Below are 21,373 nucleotides of genomic sequence, written 5' to 3'. Positions count from 1 at the left end.
CAAGTTCAGTTTGAGGACTATGGACAGATTGACTTGAATTCATCCTACTGTGTGCTAATCACTATCTTCAATTTGCCTGAATGACTCTGAACCATGGCTGCTACCATTCTCCACGTTATCTACGCTGGTCGTGGCGATGCCATGATTCTCGAATACAATGACTGGCAAACCGGCAATCCAAGTTTTATCCTCGTTGATGGCGGCCCCAAGAATTACGTCGCCTATCAGAATCGAGAAGCTCCCTATCATCGATATCTTTCGTCTGCCTGCCGGAAGATCATGGGTCAGAACAGCACTTTCGCTGGTATGATCTTTTCACATCCCGACGAGGATCATTATGGCGGCTATCTGCACGCTTTAAAACGCGACCCGGTTCCCACCCAGAGCGTGTTTATCCCAAACGTCGAGTCTGATCAGGACAATTCCAATAAGCCAATAGCAGACATGTGCACCAGAGCCGGGTTACGAAGAGGAGTTTTGCATCACCAGGATGCGCTATACCTGATCCCCCCAGTTAAAGCCATATACCCCCCAAGACAATGTATTGTTTGGTACCGCGGAAATACAGGTCGTCCCGAGGGTCATGACCTTTATTACAATGAGAACCTCTCAACTAATAAACGCAGCATTCTTATGTACACCGTAACACCCAATTCGAACGGAGAGATAGGAATATTCTTCACAGGAGACAATCATGCCGACATCATTTCTGCACAAATGGAGGCTGGGCTACCATCTAGAACCCCAAGATTTGCAGTCTACAAGATACAACACCACGGATCGCTTAAGGATAACATGAAACAATTCTCCGAACCGAAATACTCGGACGACGTCAAGGCTTTATGCTTCCTCTACTTCCTTCTCAAGGTTAAGCACAGAACTGCATATCTACCCCACAAGAAAGACGTAATAGGCGCGATCGAACACGCCGCCGATCACTTGTGGAAGAAGATTTTGCCAAAGGAAATTACGAATTCCTATTTTACTCTGCTTGAAACTACCGTCAAACAGATCAAGACAAAAACATTGGAAAACTTGATTCCGCCGGCAGAGAACGAGGATAAGCTCTTGATTGACCTAACTCTCGGTGCCGATGAGGACTTACGAAAGGCCAAGGGTTTTGTGGACAAGCTTAACCAACAGCTTGACAACCTTAGGAGTATTCACCGGGACATCTGGATCGCCTTTCGGAAACAGCATACCACTGACGAATTCCTGACATATATGCATGTTCGCTGCGTTAAAAAGTTCTATTCAACCTTCGCGGCAGATGTATATGTCGTCAGCGCCAATCGAACTAACGGGCACCCTCGATCTGAAGTACTTGTTGGACTTGCTCTCGCAGTTAAGGAGCAGAAACGCAAGGCCCGATTATACGTTACCAGCGGTAAGAGCATCGATATTGGCCAGATAACCAAGATCTTACACCTTGTTGACGGGGGCTCGGTCACTGAACTGTTCTGTGGACAATTCCTAAAGATCTCCTATCTGAGCCGCGGTTCATACATGTCCCTGGAAGGGGACTATCAGGATGTGCCGATGACCAAGCGTGATATTGGAAACATGACTGAGGAGATCGAGTTCTCTAATAACTCCCAGAAGATTTACAGAGACAGGCTGAATGTCTTGCTCGAGCGGACGGACCCTGGTCGTGTCTTGAGCACCAAGAAATATCAACTAAGGTATTTTATGAACAAGTCATGGCGGTATCTGTATCTCAAGCTTGTGAACGGGGAAATGAAATGGAGCATCGAGAGAAACCAACGGTTCATATGGATCGACACGCAGGGTCTCAACATTAACAGAAACCAAGAATTCCAGATAAGATGCCGAGATCAGAGGTTTGGTATCGGTTCTAGGACATTTCAATGTTCATGGGCAAGAACTACCGTCGCGGGGGATGTGTACTACATTGCAGATCCTATGTCGGGCGAGAAATTGCATCATGTCCCTGGCGGAGGTATTGACTTTACCACCAATATTCACAACGAGACTCTGGCTGCAGCCCGTCTCGAACTTGCTCCAACACAGTTCTTACCTGAGACGAATTCTCTTCAAACGGCACTCTCTGGGGATCTGGAAGACGATACAAACCTTATTGAAGCCCTTCCACCGCCCCGATTTAACGTTGCAATGGAAGCAGCGGCCTCTAGCACTCACCATTCACTGCGCGAGGCATTGGGGATTCTCAACGACCCGATCAAAGACAAACCGAAACCCAATATGATAGAGATCCTGAGCTGCTTATACCGAGACCATGATACGTTGACTACCGCCCTTCGGAGACTCCCCGAGGCGCTATTAAAGATTGGGCTAGCCACTTTCGAAGTCGATTTCGATGAGTCTACCGCTACCATCGACTCACATCCCCTTGAAGGGAAGGTCATTGGGAGTGCTGTCTTGCATCGAGCAAAGGACGAAGCAGGAAAAGGTAATGCTGTTGATGTCGAAATGGCTGCATTCGAGTTTCAGCTCAGGGACATTGTTGTCAAGGTTGACAAGTGTTGTTCCCCACAGGTGAATCTCACTGTCGAATCCGAAGCGACTTTGAAGGAAAAAGGTATTGACTTCAAGATGGCCTGGAAGGCGTCAGAGGAGGAGACCGTGATCTCTTTCAGTTCCAGCGTGATCGCCATCAAGGATCTCGTCATCGCTCTCGTCGGCACAAAATTCGACCCTGAGGAAATTCTACAGGGAGATATTCCCCTCATGGGCAACTCCTCGGACGGCACCTCTGCACCGTCCATCAAAGGCCTGGAGGCGGGATCAATGTCCGAGATAGGGTTCTGTCTCAGACAGCCGATTGATCTGGTCGACACGTACAACTTGGCCGATATCTGGGTGCGCACCAAGTCGTCAGATTGGCAGAACTTCTTGCCGGCGCCCAATAACTTTAAGGACATTGAGGGTGGAGTCTTGATCCGTATACTTGACCCCTTACACCTGAAAACATCGAGGATCACTACCAGTATCCAATTATCTATGCCGCTCTTAAGCAATTCCAAGAGGAGTATCACGGCACAGTTTGACGCTATACCTTTAGCCAGAGCTGGTGACTACGATTATCGATTCCAGATTACCTCTGCTGATCACGGAGTCACGGTTACTGATATCGTTGACGCTATCGGTCTCACCAATGTTTCAGAGCAGATCGAGGCAATACCTGTGTTGGACCGTGCTTTCAAGGCAGTAGAAGTCAAAGAGGCCGGGTTTTCAATAGTCAAGGTGCAGAGCAAATGGGGATTTCTCGAGTGGGACTTTGACCTCTGTATTCCCTTCTTTGATCTCATTCCTGGATCTCTGTCGTTGGTAGACGCTGTGATAAGGGTCGAGTGGCATGGAGATGGGGATATGCAGGCGAAGGGTGAAGCTACCTTCCGAAGCGAAAGACTTGAGAAAGAGGCACAAGTCTCACTTAGGCTTCCAACGGCAAGGGAACTTGGGTACATCATCTTCTCATCTCCTGATGCCATCAGCCTAGATGATGTTTTTGATATCTTCGGGCTCGGAACTCTGCCAAACATACCGTTTCTTAGTGGAAACAACGCAATGGAGTTGGCGTACTGCGATGCAAAGTTTGAACAGGTTGAAAAAGGAAAGATTTCCATCCGTTCATCGACCATCAAGTTTCAGAGGGAAGAGCTGGAAGTTAAAGACTTCAAGCTTCAAGATTTAGAGTTCTCATTATCGTGGCAAAGTGGACAAAAAAGGGATGGAGAGGGCAAGGCCGAGTCGATCATATCCTTTCAAGTATCAGCTTTGCTCCCGATAAAGAACATCAAATCTATGATGTTGGTGAAGTACGATGGCGAGAAAAAGGTGTTGACGGCTTCTATCACACCCGTCCAAGGCTTTCCCATGAAGGTTTCAGACTTGTTGAGCCTTCTGATTCCTGGAGTCGATAGTGTGCTCCACGCGAGGCTCGGCGAACTGGAGATCAAGATCGTGGAGATGTCTCTAGATGTCACCACGGGCTCCCCGTCTTCGTTCAAACTAGAGATGAGGGACGATGCAGCTCTTCGACTCCCGTCAGCTACAGACGCCAAGTCCTTTACTGTGGGCTCAGTGAGAGTAGAGTATGCCAAAGATACGAGCAAGCTAGATGTGTTTGCTGCGCTGGTGATTGAAGGCATCAAAACAAACATTAGCCTTGTGACCTCTACAAACTCACCATCCGCGGAGGGTTCAGTCGAATTCGGTATAAGTTTAGAGAAGGGCGAGAAGGAGCTTGGGCTATTGGCTCTCCTTGCCGCAGTGGGAATTAACAACGTCGAGATACCACGGCCAGAAGGATGTCCAGAGTTTACCATTGGTACGGCGAGTATCAAGGGCAAATTTGTTGATAAGGACCAGTCTGGTCTTAAGTTTGCACAGCTAAACGTGCACATCGAGGTAGCGAGAGTCTCAATGTCTGATTGGGATATGTCTATGGACTGCATCCACCTTGACGTTGCCTACAACAAGTCTCTTGCTGATAAAGCGTTCTCAGCATTGGTCTCGGGCAAGCTTACAATTGCAGATTCTGCAGAGATGACGATCAATTATGTTGGCTCAAAGGATGTTTTGGAGCTCCAAGCCAGCCTGAGTTTCGTCAAGGAGGAAAAGGCCAAGGTAAAGTCGATCTTGGAGTGGCTTACTATCGAGTCCATCGAAGATTCTCTACCTTCCTTCATTGCGGAGGCAGCGATTGATGTAAGGGCGTCAAACCTTGGAATGTCACTTAGCCGCCACAAGGGAGAGGGAAGTTCTACCATTACAGTGTCCTTGAGCTTCACCGTGGAATCTGTAACGGTTCAACTTGCAAGAACAAGAACTCGGCCGGATGGCGTAAAGAAGGAGGACAAACTGCCATGGAAGACAGTCCTCAGACTTGCAGTCAACACACTTCCACGACCACCGCCGTTACCTCTGATCGGCCAGATGGAACAGCCTTTCTCTACTCAGATCTACTGGACCAACAGTGACATCACGATCCCCGAGGTTGAAAAGTTGAACAGCCTCGCTACTTTCAGTCAGCAGAAGCTCCTCCTCTCTAGTCGAGCAGCAGACAATTCTGCTTTCGGTCAGGGCTTATCATTTTTGCTGCTGAACAATGACAGTATCATTCTTGCCTCCAAGCCTAAGAAAGCCAGGAAGACAGAGGGTCCTTCTGGCAAGGCGATGCTGGTTCTGGAGGAAGAAAGCCCGGAGTCTACAGAGACAACAAAGTTCGACAAGAGGGTGAATGGTGTTAGTATCACAAACGTTGGGCTTGACTACGATGCTAAGGGGCAGAAGATCAAAGTCAAGTTCACAGCTCGTATGACCATTGGCCCGATGGATGGCGAATTGATCAACTTCAGCATGATCATCAAGCTACCACGAGGCGAAAGTATAGACTTGAGTGATTGGAAGAATCTGGACATCGGAATGGGTCTCGACGGACTGTCCCTCGCAATGACAGGCTCCAACCTCGATGTCGCTGGCACTTTGCACCGCATCAAGGTCGAAGGGGAGGACATCTCCATTGCAGGCTTTGAAGGTGGAGTCAGTGTCAAGCTCAAGAAGTACCAATTCGTCGGTTTTGGCTCTTACAAGACCATTAAAACCAACCAGGAGGAGTTTGTGTCTCTCATGGCCTACGCAATGCTACAGGGCCCGATGCTCAAAACAGGTCTTGTTGAACTGACCAGCATCAGCGGCGGCTTTGGATTCGGTTCGAAGCTCGAGATACCATCTATTACTGAGATTCACAAATTCCCGCTGCTTATAGATCCTGAAGCTGATCCGATGGTCATGTTTGGCAGACTTCGAGGGACAGGTGGCAAGAAGTACATGACTGAGACGAATGGCGCAAACTGGGTCGCTGCTGGCGTTACGGGCACGGCTTGTGAAATCATCGACGTTAAAGCTGTCCTGACTATCCCACTGGATCCTAGCGCCGGTGAGTTGGCTGTCGTTGGTACAGCGTCTGCACAGTTCCCCCGAGATGCAAAACCTGGCAAGGCAATTGCAGCAATCAAGATCAATTTTCAAGGCAGTATCGACATGTCTCGCGGCTCTATGCTTTTCGAAGGAAGGATTGCTGATGGGTCATTCATCCTATTTGATGACTGCGTTCTCACAGGAGGATTTGCTGTTGGAGCGTGGTTCGGCACGAGCCCACAGGCTGGAGATTGGTGTATCAGCATTGGCGGCTGGCATCCAGCATATCAACCGCCATCCCATTATCCCAGTGCACCTCCGCGCATGAGACTTCAGTGGAGCTATGGAGATAACAAGGAGCTATCGCTAGACGGTCAAGCTTACGCTGCAGTGACTCCAGATGCGCTCATGGCTGGACTGGCTGTTAGTGCTAGCTACAAGAGCGGCCGGTGCGGTGCACACTTTGACTTCCGGGTTGACCTGATTCTTTGGTTACACCCAATACACTATGACGCCCGTTTCTTTATATCAGCGGGTTTATCGTATGAGGCGAACGCTCTGATCATGACTGTGCCCCTGAAGATTACTCTGAGCGCTGAATTACACATCAGCGGACCGCCGTTTGGCGGTGAAGTTTTCTTCGACTGGACAGTTGTCTCATTCAGTGTGAAGTTTGGTGAGCGGCAGATAAAGTTGGAGAAGTTAGGTTTCCACGAGTTCCTTGATGTTGTTCACAGGAAGTCGGAGAAAGATCATGTGCTGTCGCTGGAGTCTGGAGCTATAGCACCTAGCAAAGTTCCAATTACTGCACAGACTCCAGACTCGGCGTGGGTCGTACGTGGGGGCTCATTTGCGTTCAGTGTCACATCGCGCGTGCCTACGAAGAAGATCAAGTTCTTGAGTGCCTTGGGCCCAGAGAGAGAGGTTAGTGGCCGTATTCTTGCCCGACCTATGCAGCTCCCAGATGGCTCCTCAGGGTTAAGAGCCGACATGGAAGTGTCTATCTTCAAGATGAACGAGCATGGTGATGAAGAGGTCAAAGACTTTACTTTTGAAGCTATCAATGAGCAACTTCCTGCCTCGCTTTGGGGCCCATTTGACGATGATGCCAACGGCATGCTTGGCGGTGCCTCCCGTGAGAGCACTGTATCACACGTCACGGGTCTACGGATCCAGGCTCCCGCGTCCAAATTGTCAGAGCATAACCCTCCGATCGTCTATTTCAGTACATTGACTGAGTCCAATGCTGTCACAAAGTATCTGGAGACGGATGATGAGAGGGATGTTAGTTTGGATGCAAAACCTAGAGCGAATCAGATGGGACAGGACAACGGGAAGGTGGACTTGGACCTTGCCACCGAAGCACTTCTGGGTAGCAGCAAGGATGGCTTGATTATTGATATCAAGGCTAGAAACGAGCGTAGAGCGGCCATCTTGGGGCAATGGGCAGGACTAAGAAAGCTCAAGGGGTCGGATGGTATCAAGAGCGACGTTCCGTTGAGGTTCGCCAAAGGGATCGACCATTTCTCGCATGTTGTTCCTAGAGTCACTCTAAATTAGGACACGCAGGACAGTATTGAAGAATCGAACTGTCTTGTGTTCACTTAGATATATCACCCCAGTAGCCAGCACCAATCACCCCGTCATCGATCTTCATTGCAATAACAGGCTTTCCGTACAAAACGCCAACTCCAAGAGGGCTTCCCTGTCTCACACCACGATTTGTAGAGAGCTGAACAGCGTATTCCCCATCGCCCCCCATCATCAACTGCCCATGTTCATTCTGCCATAAGACCATGGTTTTCTCCCCAGGACCGATCTTCACGGCCTCAATACCAGAATTCAGCCGAACCTTGGTTGCTTTCTCTCCAAAGGCTTCCTTTTCGTCGTGCTCGTCGTATGGTTGGTTATGCTCCACTGTAATGACTGCAGTGTCGACAAATATCTGCTCATCCTCGGTGACGTAGTAGACGCTAAAGTAACCCTCATCATCATGGAGTATGGCTGAGATGCGTGAATCAAGCCATGCTACATCTGTTTCCCCTTCAACTTCCCATATATCGACCCATTGACTTGCCCAATTCTGTCTTTTTCCACCTATCGTCCCTCGGGGTGTTACCCAAACAATTACATCTGTCCAGTAGAGTGTATCTTGGTCAGATCGTATGTAATCTGCAACTGCTGATAAGTTGCTGTAATCGTAAGCACTTCCGACGTCGGCGATTGTAATAACTGAGTCAGGGCCCTCCCAGCTCCTCGTCGTTTGCATGTATTTTATGCATCCATCAGGTCCAACACAGTACAAATTGATCTTTCCGGCCTTGTCAGTGTTTCTTGGCCCAATCGTTGCTGCTAATCCGCCTCGCGGCTCAGCTGTTCCGTCGCCAAAGACTGTCCTTTTTTCCCAAACTGCAGGTTCCCTATCAATAGTTACGTAGGTAGAAGCATTGCAGATAGCGCCGCTTGCAGTCATCCAGAAAAGATCCAGTTTCTGCAGATCAGCAGAGACAGACGCAATGGCGCCTGGGTAAGGCTTCATCCTTGGATCTTCCAGCTCAATAGTCTGTCGTTTCCACTCGTGCTTCGGGAGGTTATGATACACTCGCTCAATAGTGCATTGCTCCGAGATCCAGAACATGTCAAGCACGCCCTCGTTGCGAGATATAACAGAGATTGAACTGTTTGGCGCCATGCTCACAGTGGCGCTATTATCGATTTCCTCGATTTTCCATGGACTGAGAGTATCCCACTTCTGGCACCAGGTGCTTGTGTCAACCCTCTCCATTGTAGGTGGACTCAAAGTCTTTCCTGCATTGCGTATCATCCAGAAGCTTTTGGTGGCATGGACGTCTATGATCCACTCGTATGGCATCCAGAAATATTCCACATCCTTCATCGCGCTTTTGACAAGAACTCGTCTCTTCCGGTGATCAAGACCAACAATAAGCCCGACTTGTACATCGTAATTTTTGTCCACTCTTGGTCCGACAGAACGTCGCTCCGCTGGTATCTTTTCGATCGTCGGGTAGCCTTCATCTCCAGACTGAGCAGGTCCAACAGTTTTGAAGGTCTCCCAAAAGAGATGGAAAGCAAAGATGACCGGATACTCTTCCGCTAGACAGAGTCGTATACGAGTCAGAGTCGAAGTTCCCAGAGCTCTCAGCTCGAACTCATCCATGCCATCCATGGCTTCGGGTTGGTATGAGTCAAGGCGATATGGCTCGAACACAGGACCCGTTGCCGCATCTTTATACGAGTCTATGCCTGGCCGTTCATTGACTCCCCAGACTGCAGATTCGGCGTGGGAAAAGTCTTGCACCACCCAAGGAAACAACTCCTCCTTCGAGACACCGTAGAGAGTAACAGCTCGTAAGGCTTGGCGTATCTTGAGAGAGACATTGTGGACCTCGTCTGGCCATTTAGTTGAACTCTTATATACATCCATCAATGGAAGTGCTCTGGCATTGTAGTAGACGAAACGACGTGATGGTTGCGGCGTGAGGCCCTTTGTGAATAGTGACGCGTATTGGACGGCTGTGCAGACGGCATCAAGAACTGAGATTTCTGTGGGTGGTCCATATCTTTTGAAGCCAGCTGCATATTCCTTTGCAAGGTTAACGTCGGTGAGATTTATTTTATCTTTGGGTGGTTCGACATAGATGTACGGCTTGTCTTCGAGATCATAGCCATCATCCTTATACCATCCTTTAGACATAGCCGCTGTGTCTCTTCTTGGGCTTGTTACAGGCAATCAGATTGGTAAGAGGTCCTCACCACCTTTGTCAGTTCAAACTGAGCCTGAGTCGAGGAATGCTCATGATCACGATGGCAAAATGCCAAGAACATGTCTCATGCAGCAAATCAATAGTCTCAGAGTCTCGACCGTCTGGCCCCTCACAGTGTGATTTATTATCTCGGCTCTTGCAGCGTGTACCCCCAAACTAGGCCTATCTCGTGCTCCACTCTGGCAAGCAATACCTATTCTAGCTGTGTGCATTTTTCTCGGGTGAGACGGAAATTTAGGTCTACAAAACTGCCCCGCGACTAAGTCGGTATCAGCTTTTTCTCATGGGCACGCCAAGATGAGGAACCAAAGCTATCAGTTTCATTTATACGAGCTCTTATTATGCCATTCTCGAAGCATCACCCCTGTATCTACAAGCCCTCAACATGACATGTCTGCCTCACAAGCTTGGGTGCCGATGCATTGCCCCATGTCTCTCCTTCCACTCCATACTCCTCCTCAATGGTGATTGCCACATCCTCACTCAGACTATCAGATAGAGCAACACCGCTCAGAAGAAAGCCAAAGTCGACCGTCTTCACTAAGCCCTTAGCTCTGGGTCTCACCTGAACAACGAAAGCAGGGGTTTCTCCAGCGACGTATGCGCACCCAGATACCCAGCGAGCTGACCCGGAACCAAACAGAGTGACAGCCGGGAAGGCTTTGGAACTTGGATTCATGAGCGAGACCAAAGGGAATGTCACGTTTATACCACGTAGTTTGTCGGCATCAATAGTACCAGGCTTATCCGTGCTGAGGGCGATCGTAAGATCGATGCTGCGAGTCTCATCTGGCATCACCTGCTCTCTTAGAACTCGACAAGATGATGTCACAGAGCTCTTTTGAGCAGACTCAGATACCTCAACCACGGTAGCTTTCGCATGGTAAGGAACCATAACAGATATTTTCCTTTGTTCCGTTGCCGCCACGCTTGCAAAGGCGGTATCTTGATTCTTAGCTCGAAAGCCCAGCGGGATTGAACCTGAACTCGATGAAAGGCTCTGCCTGCTTTTCAGTTCAAAATTATCTGCACTTCCATGTCTTGTCTTTGTGCTCAGCTGGAAAGCTTCAAGTTGTTTTGCCCGGCCGATGTCTGCTTGATCCTCTGTTGGCCTGATCGTCAGCTCCTGCAATTTGTCCCCAAGCGCAAAGGACAAGAGCGCAGATGAGCCTGTCCCGAGATACTTAACCCCGAGCATCACTCCTTGCTTCATGTACTCTTTTATTACACCAGAAGGAATCAAACACCTCGTCTCGAAGTTGAAGACTCGCGGTTCACCATCAGGGGAGGCCGTGATCGAGTTCATTTTCGCTTGATGGCGCTGTCTGTCGTCTTTCATTGCCGCAACAGGGTCTATCCTGATATGATTCTTTTCCAGAACAGTTCCTACAGCAAAGAGTTGTTGGTGAGGGGGTTGGCTGATAGTCAGACCCTCTGGGAGGTCGCTGGGTCGGCAGTTGAGTACAAGTAGTAAGGCTTTGTCGTGGAGTTTGGTATTTACAAGCAACTGTGGTGATGCAGCAGCGCTACTACCAGTTCGGATACGGGGATCACCAAAGACAGATAGCAGACTTCCGCAAACAACAGCTCCCCATCGAGGGATACGAGGGTGCTTGTATCGGACCTCCACCTGTGAGAGATAAGAATTGATTGCCCGCTTGATCTCGTTCCTGGTACAGTCTTCATCCACAGTGCTGTGGCTTCCAATGCTCAAGGCACCATCTATGAGAGTATCAACCCAAAGAGGATCAACGTAGAACGTGAGGATGGCTTCGGTATCTAGAATATCAGGTTCTGGAAACAAGTAGTTGTAGGGAACTGCACGAAGAGTGAGCAGCTGGTTGTAGATGAAGTCCAAGACCTTGGCGATGTATAAACCCTCCTGTGTTGGCTCTACCAGTTCTCTCGCGTACCAATCCTTGTCTTCTACCAAGATATCAACTTCATCTTGAAGGAACTTCCGAACAGCTTCGATACCAGAGTCGGGGTCAGAATCAGGCAAATTTGTCTCAGGTTTTGAGCTGTCGACTTTATCTCGGGCTCTCTTCCATCGAGAACCACTTTCCGACACTGTGGTCTCTCTAGGCTCTCCTGCGTCTTTCGCAATCTGCTGCAGCTTTTGATACCAGCTGGGCAAAGTCTTTTCGGGTATACCACCAGTACTTCCATCCATGAGTGAGGACGAGGGACTTGTTCTATTCAAAGATGTGATACGGGCCCGTAAGGCTGATAGAGCCATGGTGAAGGAAGAGTTCTCGATCGCGAGGGAACGACCCAGACTCCACGCGGTAGAGTATGTAATGTCGATGATTCCGGTTGACCGATCAATGATCTGAAGTCCGGACCCATGCCCTGAGGCCTCGGCATTGTCTAGCTCGTCACCTCTGGGTTGTTGTGGGATGAAAGGACCACGGAATAGAGAAGCAGTCTGTTCTCCAGTTTGTAATCGGTGTTTGACTAAAGTGTATCCTGCTTCCAAGCGTCGCTTGAGCCACTCATCTGCTACCGGCTTCTCAAGAACTCTGCTCAAAGGACGCACATTAGTAGACAGGTCTCTGGTTGCCTTCTCCACCCCGGCGCCGTCATCAGGTATCCATGAGAATGTCCATGAGTAGAGGGAGACCAACGCAGTCAAATCTGATGACCCCTGCTTGGGAAAGTTGAGGTCCGATACACCCATAAGAGACACTAGATGCGCGTAGGCCGTGACAGTCTTAGTAGACTTGAACTCCAAAGGCCCAGATCGATGGCCTAGGGCGATACTGAAGGTACTCGTGGTTGGATCCTGCGCTTTTGTTGAGCGTGATCTTCGTATATGCGATAGATAAGAGTATCGTGCAATTGCGGGCTCCGGCTCATTCTCTCCATCATCCATCTGGGCAGAAAAGTATGCCCGGAATGCCTCAGAGTTGACAAAAATAGTGTCAAATACTTCATCCTCGTTATTCTCGTGTTCACTGTCGGACAATGGAATCTGAATTGAGGATGACTCCAGGTCTTTGAGCTGCTTCTTACTCAAGCGGACAGATAAAGTCGGGGAGACCTCTGGCTGTGAGCTCATCGAGGGTAAAGTCTTTAGCTCGTCATCCGTGAACACCAAAAGTGCGACCCATGGTATGAGGGAGTTATTGAGATGTTTCTTAGCGATACCGTTGCTTTGATGGGGGCTCAACTCCCACGGTAAATGAGGATCGCTAAGAGTAACCTGAGGGAGTGTTTTAGACGGAACAGATTCTCCTTCTGCAGGATAAACGGAGTGAATTGATCCTGCAGGTAGACGATACCGACTTGGGCCTTCAACTGTGAACTTCTTCTTTGTCTCCAGTTTGCGACTCTCGTTTCCCAACGGAGAATACACTGTTTGGTTGATGTCTACCCTGTAATCGCCAGGCAAGAGGGACGGTTTGCAGGACGACAGGAACTGGACCTCGCCGGGTTTCAAGTCCCTGAATTCTTCCATAATGAAGGTCACCCAAGGGAAGATGCACTTTATTCCCAGTGGCAGTCCGTGAACTCCTGTTCAGCCAGAAATAAAACGGCTTCCGTATATTGCTGGGGTTGTCTGAGAGTCACCAAAACGTCCCCTCTGCTCACGTACCTTGACCACTAAAACTTGCAGTAGCAAAACCCTGCCTCAGCTCCCCACCAAAATCGATAGCGTGTAGACTATTGACGCAGCCAACATCCACCATTATTGACACTGTGCTTCCAGCCTCGTCTGCTGCACTTCGTGGTCGGATTGCCCACCCGTGACGTTCTGTAGAAGAGCATGGGAGGGCGTTTGGAAGTGTCAAATGTGAGCCACCGGTACGGCCCGTAAGAGGCTTTTCACATTATTTGGCGATTCAAGTCACGGACTCAGAGTTCATTCCAGGTGACCATGTCTCGGCCGATAAAATGCATTGGCATGAAAGTCGATGCCTACATTCTCAATACTTCAGTTGTAGGCCGGGACTTCTTCTTGGCACCAGTCACACAACCCTCTTACGAGAAGCTTCTTCCGGGACAGCTCAATCTTAGACCTGATGTTACGGACCACATTGATCTGAGAAATGCTTCACAGTGGCAGGTGAATCAGCGTATCGCGAATCTTGAAACTGGCGAACTTGATAAGCGTAAGATTGGGATTTATGTTCACTGGTGTTTGCCAAAGCCCTTTAGAGTCGGGAAAGCGGATGCAGATAGATCAGGAGACTCGGTCGAGGCTGGATCAATTGAGGTAAGTGTCGCCAGATAGTTGATGGTTTGGACATGCTGATAATAGTAGTATGAACCCGTTCCCGATCGGTGGCTCATTTTTCGCCATGTCGAGGAATCCCAACCGGCAGCCCCAGCATTAGAAATATTCCTCGTTGAGAGCAATAGGATTCGAAACGTCAGCTCTGCGATAAATGCTGAAGCGCATCTCGAATCCAGCTCATCAGCATTCATTGACCCGAGTCTTCCAGTGCAGCGCCAACTCGAAACAGTTCTGGGACGGATCTCGCGTCTGTCACAAGATTGGGCAGGCATCGAGAATAATAGTGAACACTATCACAGTCCACTTACTGTGCTGGGATCAGGAAACCCTCTGTTCGCAGATTACATGCCTCATAACTCAGCTGTGTTCAGCTTTCATGATAACCTGACATGGGAAGGCGTTGAACCAGGCATGGTAGAGAACGCGAAGGTCAATTACACGGTCTATGGACTTTTTGCCAAAGATGCCATGGATCTTGCATCAAGCTCTGCAAACCAGACGTCTACATCGGCCTCTGTGTGCTGGGGCTCGTTGTACTCTGTCATCTACACCCGAGACTCTGCTCCCAGCAGGATGAGAGCGTCAGAAAAGGCCAAGGAGTTTGCCATCAAGCAACCTCTGGCTGTTGGTGACGATGTGATGGACGCATGTATCGCCATACTCAAAGGATCAACAGACCCCAAAGAGTCTTCTATGGCTGAGATCTTTGAGAGTTTGAAAAGCGACGCGGCGTTGCAACAGTCAAATTCTCAGCTCGACCGTGCTTCAACAGCTACTACAAACTTCAAAGGTACCCATGGTGGCTATCACTGGCGCGTAAAGAAAGAAGATAGGGTTCCTACTTTCGAAAACCCATCTTACTCAGAAGCACGGCAGACTTCTGTAACAACTACAGAGCAGAACAAGGTGTTACGACCGCTGAACACTATGCAAAGCTACCTCGATGCATTACACCGTCGGAAGCGATATACGAGGCATCTTGTTTTCTGCGAATGGTGGAAGAACCGAAGTCTATTCCGTGCGGAAGACACTATATCTGTGCGGCGCAGGTCTCAGTGTACGAGAACGGCCAAACGCTTATTGAGCGAGATGCAACATATCGCCGTACTTATATCTTCGGCCGAGAGTCATATCCTGTCGAATCTAGAGAGGTCAAAGCTTTATGGACCGTTTGAGAAGGAAGAGGCCGGGAAGTTCTTCTCTCACATGGACCCTGCGTTTGTCCTCAAGGATATGGGCTCTGGCTGGCCTGAGAACTGGGATGCTAATGCAACGGTAGTCGAGGCTGAAGCCTTCAACTCATGGTTGACTTCAAACGCTGATGCTCTGAGGAAGTGGATAGACAGAGGAAACTTGGACAAAGATGCTGCTCCGACAACGAAAGCTCGTATCCCTGATATGTGGGATAGCATTGCTACGCATAATGGTCTCCAGAGACTTCCGAATGAGCTTCGTGAGTCTATGAGAAATGTTCTGATGGCATTTACTCGCGAGATTGTGGCAGAGCGTCCTGGCGAGAATGTACTGATTAAGAACCCTTCTTGGAGGGAGCGTTGCTGGAATGGACAGCCGTGGTTACCGCTCTTCATAGACTGGGAAGTCGAATATGCTCATATTCCTAGCAACATATGGCAGCTTAGATACGACCATGATGGTTCAGTTCGATATGGTCTTGCTACGGACAAGAAGCTTTCCGATCTTGCGCTGAGCTCTCGTACCTTTTCTGGAAGAACGATCCTACAGCCAAATGGCGAGAAGCTCATCCAAGGCCTCTTGGACATGATGAGTCGGACAGTTCCACGGACTTCAGGAGAGGATGAGGTAAAAGCATGGGCTGAAAGGTTTCTCAAGGGCCAGAACCTTACTTTTGGACGACTGGATGGTTTCACTGATCATCTTCTGACTTTATGTCAAGGAGCCCATGCTGTTCCCACGAACCACGACCTACAAACGCAAGCAGAAGAGATTTTTACTGATGAAGAGTCTCTGCGAATCTTCCAGGGCAGTATCGGGGATGTATCATCTGGAGGTCTTGATGTGACTCCATACGGGACATTTCACGAGGGCTTGTCGTACGAGACCTTGACCAGCGCTGATGCAGTTGATGATAAGAACCGGTTCTTCCAACCCGTGACTCACGGTCAAGCACGACTTACTCAGTTCAAGATTGTCGATCGTTTTGGGCAGGTCATATGTGCTCATGATCCGCGGCCAGAACAGCACAAAGAGGCTCTGTATCCGCATATTGGGTCTGCCCTGCTTTGTGAACCGACCAGTGATGCTTCACCAAATACGGCATTTGCAGCACCCTCGAGTGAGAGTGAAGTAGACGGCTGCGAATGGTTTCAACTTAGTCCACGAATTAACCAAGACGCTCGCCTGCATGCTGCGTTCCTGTCTGATGGAGATAGTTCTGGACCCCAGCCAGTGGCTGAAGGTGACGCCGCGGTGTTTGCATGGCTGCTTATCAACTTTCACAACCAGTCTATACAAGTCTATGACAAGACTAGGACTTTCAAGGGCGAAGCCATTCTTCCCGCTGGCCCAGATGAATCGGTTCATTGGCATTCACTGATCGGGGGTGATATCTCTTCGGACATCCTCCCACATATGATGCGCGACGAACATGACTTCCGACTACAGGCTCGGCTTGATAAAGTCGATATCTCGGCACTGAAAAGTTCCAAGCAGCCCATGTCACTGGATGACCTGATAGCATCAATGTCACATGCATCTTTCATCATTGGCCTTTGGAAGACCATTGTAGCTGCTCAAGATCACATTCGAGCACCGCCAGCCCAGCAATTTGCCCAATTTCCTTCGGCTCTTGTTGGTCGTCCCGTTGCTCTCGCCCATCTTGGACTAGGAATCGAGCTTGCAACACCACCTATGCAGAGCCAAGCCTACGCCGATTATGATGAAGATGAGACGAACGGTGTCACTGGTGTTGGCCTGTCTGAGACCGGAAATGAGGAACTCACGCGATATGAATTTGGGATTAAATTGGGCGACATGTTGGGCCACCAAGATGGTTTGATAGGGTACTTCACAGCTCCAGAAGCTGGAGAAGCTTGGAACATTGTCACCGACTATGCCATTGGCGATGTGTCCTTCCCAAACGTCAGGCATTCGGGTGATGCACCTCCTCTCACCGTGTCCCCCAGCTATCCACCCGTCCTGTCTTCGGGTGCTTCCGAGCCCTTCAACATCACCGATGAGGCAAATAATTACCAGAAGCGGAAAGCCGAGGCCTTACAGTCTTCTCTCGTCACTGTACTCCTGGATCCCTTCCTTCCAATCCACGTACGCTCAGGAATACTCCCTGCAGTCCAAGCCCAGCTAAACCGCGACGACGTGGAGGGAGACCTTCAAAATCTCGGGGTTTGGTTCCGCTCAGGCCCGGTCATTATTGGATCTCGTGGCTCAGACCCTGTCTCCTCACAAGACGGGAAAATGCGTATACAAGTTATCGACGATGGCAACGATGCGAAAGCCCCTCTTGTACCAGTGCATACTATGCCAACAACGACATCTGGTGCGACATGGAAGTGGGTGCAGCCTGTGATGGATGAAGCTGAGGGGGAGAGGGATGTTGATGCTTTTACTGGTGAAGTGAGATATGTGCATTTGGGTGTCACGAATCCATTGAAGGAAGGATTTGATGCGACATTGGGAGCGGATAGTGAGAAGGCAAGAGAGGACGACATAGAAGTAGCTGTTGCTTTGGATGGATATCTACTGCTAAGGCCGAACAAGAAGAACGGCTAGTGCCAGACATGTGATCTTTATTTAGTATATTAAATCTTGCCTTCGATGCTTGGGTGCTGGACCCGTCTCTTCATTGAACCATCTTATCAGAAAGGGCTTATCTTATCTCTCCTGGATGAATTCCCCTGCTCCGGACCGGGATAAAGGGCGGAATTCGGAGTCTATTACCTTGGGGCTTGGAACTTTTCGTAATTTAAATAGCATGTGCTTCTTCTGTTGAGTAGCAATGGAGATAAGGTTCATAGACGGGGCATAAGGGCCCTGTGTGAATAAATGGTATGCTAGACCATGAACGTAGATGAGATACCTGGTTATGTGAAATTGTTATAAAGCCAGTTTGAGTACCAGTTACCGCCAACAACCATCTTGCGCTCCTCCTCCGTTGGCTCAGTCGCAATACCACAATCCAAAAGCTCCGTCTGGTACGCAGTAATATTGACGCGACCAAGTTGCTCAGCCCTACCACCCGTAAGAGAGTTCATAACAGTGAACGAAGTCTCAAACCCAGACTCAGCTTGAGCGCTATTAAGAACAACAACCGATCGACTGATATCTCCATAGCTGAGCGACCAGCAAGTGCCGCATAATGGGGAGTCTGGTCGATCAACACCTTCAAAGCCCGCTATCTGATACGTGACTTCGCCGAGTTTTGCCCAATCTTGACCTTCGACGATGCGCCCTCCTTTCCAGCATGCTAACTCAGTGAGTGAGACAGTATCGTCATCGTAGAATCCACTGTATGTAACTGAATAATGAGCAAAAAATATCAGACGTATGCTTAGATCCCTTACCAGTGACTGCAGCACTTAAAGAGACACAGGAAATGACGATGGCCAGTGTAGAGATATACATCTTGATGTTAAGTGGAAAACATTACATGGAAAACTCCAAAAAGACCTTGAAAAGGAATGAAGCCATGAGAGGAACAAGGAGGTTAAGAGAGCAGTGCAGAAATTCCCCTCCTTGTTTTATTGCCGGTACGGGATGTTGGCTGTTGGTTGTTGGTTACATGACTGCATTCGCTTACAGGCCGTACCAGGTCGGACCCATGAGGTATAAACGGCAAGCCTATCAAGCGCATTCGGTTATTGAAACGAGCTTGCTACGGGCTCCGCATCAACAATTGGAGCGATCTAGATCATCGTGAACACTTGATCGCTTTGGCCACGCCTAAAAACCTCGTATAGGCATGCATTAAAAATGACCATTGCCTGGCCTTCAATTCTATAACCAAGAACCAGAGCAACCAACCGCATAATACCAACACAGTAACTTCCATTTTAAAATATTGATCTACCCTACCCAATTCTGGATATTTCAACTGGCTCCCCTTGGATGACTTTAGACAGGTTCATTTGAAATACAATTGGGGCTGGGCAAGTAGCAACCCCATTCAACTCTCCCTCTACATCCGAGCCTTGCAGATCTTCCAGGCCATACCCTTTGAAGATGTCAAATCTTACTTCCAGATCGCTGGCATTCACGGTCTTCCTGCTATTCCCTGGGACAATGACCCAGTCCCGATGGAGGCAAGCAAATCTTACAACAGCAACTACGCATCATCGGACATCACTCCTGATTTCTATTGTCCGCATAACTCTATCCTTTTCCCCACTTGGCATCGCGTGTATGTGCTGTTGTTTGAGCAGCGACTCTGGGAGATCATGAACTCGGAGATCGTGCCTCAAGTCACTGGCTCTCAACAGGCTGTGTGGCAGGAAGCGGCTAATAGCTGGCGGTTGCCATACTGGGATTGGGCTGCGGATCCCAGTGTGCCATCAGTTGTTCGTGGGGATAATGTCTCCATCGTTGAATTCGATGGCAAGACCGTTATTTCTACTTCCAATCCGCTGTACCAGTTCAGCACGGGTGCTATCTCAACCTTCCAGAAGACGCGCTCAGTTCCTCTGTTCAATGATCGGTCTAGTCTCGGACAATGGACTATCTTTAACGACCCCCCGGTACGTCGTCTGCTCTAGATAACGCTCATGGGCCATTGCTAACTTCAAGCCTTTCAGATGGCTTATACCTCTGGGACCAGCAGATGGGGTCTTAGTAACAGTCTAAACAACCAAGATGTCTTGACACCTCAGCAGACCGCTGGTATTCAAAACAATCACTTGGTTGACCTGGCACTACAAGACCCCAATTGGGCCGTGATCAAAGTGGGCCCTAACCAAGACATTCCTACTGGCTTCAACGGTTCGATTCTGGATCAAGTCAGCCCGCTCTTCGTTCCAACCAACTTCGATAACTATGCCGAGTTCGCCACTACTGCACATGGCGGCAATGAGCCAAATGGATGGCTGTCCCTTGAGATGATCCACAACTATATCCACGTGATGGTTGGAGGTTTAGGATGGAACCTGGACCCCACTCAGGAAACCGGTAGCGGGCCAGCAAATTATTCCTATGGCCATATGTCTGATCTTGGCACTGCTGCCTATGACCCCATCTTCTGGCTGCATCACTGCAACGTTGATCGTCAGTTTGCTATCTATCAGTATAACAATGGAAAAGGACAGTGGTTCACTGGGGCTACAGCGGATACCGATCCCACCGCCCAGGATAGCCTCTATCCATTCCATACCGATACCAAGTTTACAAACTGGAACTCTGATGGCGTCCAAGATTGGACGTCGCTTGGATATACGTATCCCGATCTCGCGCCTGAAACAGGCCCCTCTGGCACTGCTCCTCTTGAGCTTGTTCAGAAGCGCCTCACTGAGAAATACGGAGTCCTACGAAGAGTTCTCCACAAGGTTGGTTCCACACAGAAGATTGAAGGTCTCGACAATGACTATGTGATCAATGTCATCTACAATCGATTTGACTTGAACGGAATTAGTTACAGTATCCACTTCTTCATCGGTAAGGAAAGTGATATTCCCAAATCTCCTGCGGATTACAAGCTGAGCGTTGATTACATCGGCGGTATCCACACGTTTTCCTCTAACTATTGGACTCGCGGCAACAAGAATGGCGTCAACTGCGAGAACTGCCAGAAGCAGCAAAAGATCCATCAGCTGTCGAAGGGTCAGGTCCCAGTTACTCTTGCGCTCCTGCAGCGAGCGCTGAACAAGGATGAGAGATGGGCTGCTATTAGCCATCTTGGAAAAGACCATGTTGTTGAGTACATGACTAAACATCTCCATTGGAGAGCTGTCGCTGTGAGTATTCTTCTTTTCCCTAGGCCAAGCTGAGCTAACAAAACTGTGCTCCAGGTGCCAAATCAACTGCTTAATACAGATGATCTGCCCAATCTCAAGGTTTTCTTCAAGGCTGGAAAGGCGGAGCATCCAGAGGATCCAGCTAAGCCATCCAAGTACTTTGGCTATGAGCATCAATGGAAAGTCACCAAGGATAAGTTTGGAGGAGCGAAGCCGGAGTAGATATATATAAGGTTGTCTGAATGGGACGTGATGTATAGCAGCCTAGACTTCTGTTACAGGTCTATCAAGTCCAACATGTCTACACTTTAAAGGTACCTATAAGATTGGAATTAGATGGTACTAGGCATGTAAAAGCAGGATCTAAAATATAATTTAGTATATCCTACAGTGTAACTTCTGCTACTGCTATTCCAGAAAGGCTGTGGTGAATAGGAATGCTACTACTGCGAAGGTTTCCTTGATGCTGAGTAATGCTGGGATAGCTATGGCAACGGCGAGGTCGA

At 49.0% G+C, this 21,373-nt stretch overlaps 6 protein-coding genes across 6 annotated transcripts; 3 read left to right on the top strand and 3 right to left on the bottom strand.

The window, feature by feature from the left end:
* Positions 1-93: 93 nt before the first annotated feature.
* FOIG_10556 (uncharacterized protein) lies at positions 94-7,464 on the top strand (the record flags this gene model as incomplete). The annotated part of the gene is made up of 1 exon (XM_031210903.1): positions 94-7,464. One exon carries the CDS (start codon positions 94-96, stop codon positions 7,462-7,464), a length of 7,371 nt encoding a protein of 2,456 aa, XP_031059614.1.
* Positions 7,465-7,504: 40 nt separating this feature from the next.
* FOIG_10555 (uncharacterized protein) lies at positions 7,505-9,619 on the bottom strand (the record flags this gene model as incomplete). Its single annotated transcript, XM_031210902.1, has 1 exon — positions 7,505-9,619. The coding sequence occupies one exon, from the start codon at positions 9,617-9,619 to the stop codon at positions 7,505-7,507; it is 2,115 nt and encodes a 704-aa protein (XP_031059613.1).
* Positions 9,620-10,059: 440 nt separating this feature from the next.
* On the bottom strand, positions 10,060-13,149 carry FOIG_10554 (uncharacterized protein; the record flags this gene model as incomplete). Its single annotated transcript, XM_031210901.1, has 1 exon — positions 10,060-13,149. The coding sequence occupies one exon, from the start codon at positions 13,147-13,149 to the stop codon at positions 10,060-10,062; it is 3,090 nt and encodes a 1,029-aa protein (XP_031059612.1).
* A 420-nt stretch (positions 13,150-13,569) lies between these two features.
* FOIG_10553 (uncharacterized protein) lies at positions 13,570-17,697 on the top strand (the record flags this gene model as incomplete). Its single annotated transcript, XM_031210900.1, has 2 exons — positions 13,570-13,908; positions 13,957-17,697. The coding sequence occupies 2 exons, from the start codon at positions 13,570-13,572 to the stop codon at positions 17,695-17,697; spliced, it is 4,080 nt and encodes a 1,359-aa protein (XP_031059611.1).
* A 311-nt stretch (positions 17,698-18,008) lies between these two features.
* Positions 18,009-18,549, bottom strand: FOIG_10552 (uncharacterized protein; the record flags this gene model as incomplete). The annotated part of the gene is made up of 2 exons (XM_031210899.1): positions 18,009-18,442; positions 18,489-18,549. The coding sequence occupies 2 exons, from the start codon at positions 18,547-18,549 to the stop codon at positions 18,009-18,011; spliced, it is 495 nt and encodes a 164-aa protein (XP_031059610.1).
* A 196-nt stretch (positions 18,550-18,745) lies between these two features.
* On the top strand, positions 18,746-21,089 carry FOIG_10551 (uncharacterized protein; the record flags this gene model as incomplete). The annotated part of the gene is made up of 4 exons (XM_031210898.1): positions 18,746-18,750; positions 19,043-19,658; positions 19,716-20,867; positions 20,922-21,089. The coding sequence occupies 4 exons, from the start codon at positions 18,746-18,748 to the stop codon at positions 21,087-21,089; spliced, it is 1,941 nt and encodes a 646-aa protein (XP_031059609.1).
* Between the last annotated feature and the right edge of the window lie 284 nt (positions 21,090-21,373).

This window comes from Fusarium odoratissimum, assembly GCF_000260195.1.
Source record: "Fusarium odoratissimum NRRL 54006 unplaced genomic scaffold supercont1.18, whole genome shotgun sequence".
In the NCBI taxonomy this organism is placed as follows: domain Eukaryota; kingdom Fungi; phylum Ascomycota; class Sordariomycetes; order Hypocreales; family Nectriaceae; genus Fusarium; species Fusarium odoratissimum.
This window is presented reverse-complemented; position numbering and strand designations above follow the sequence as displayed.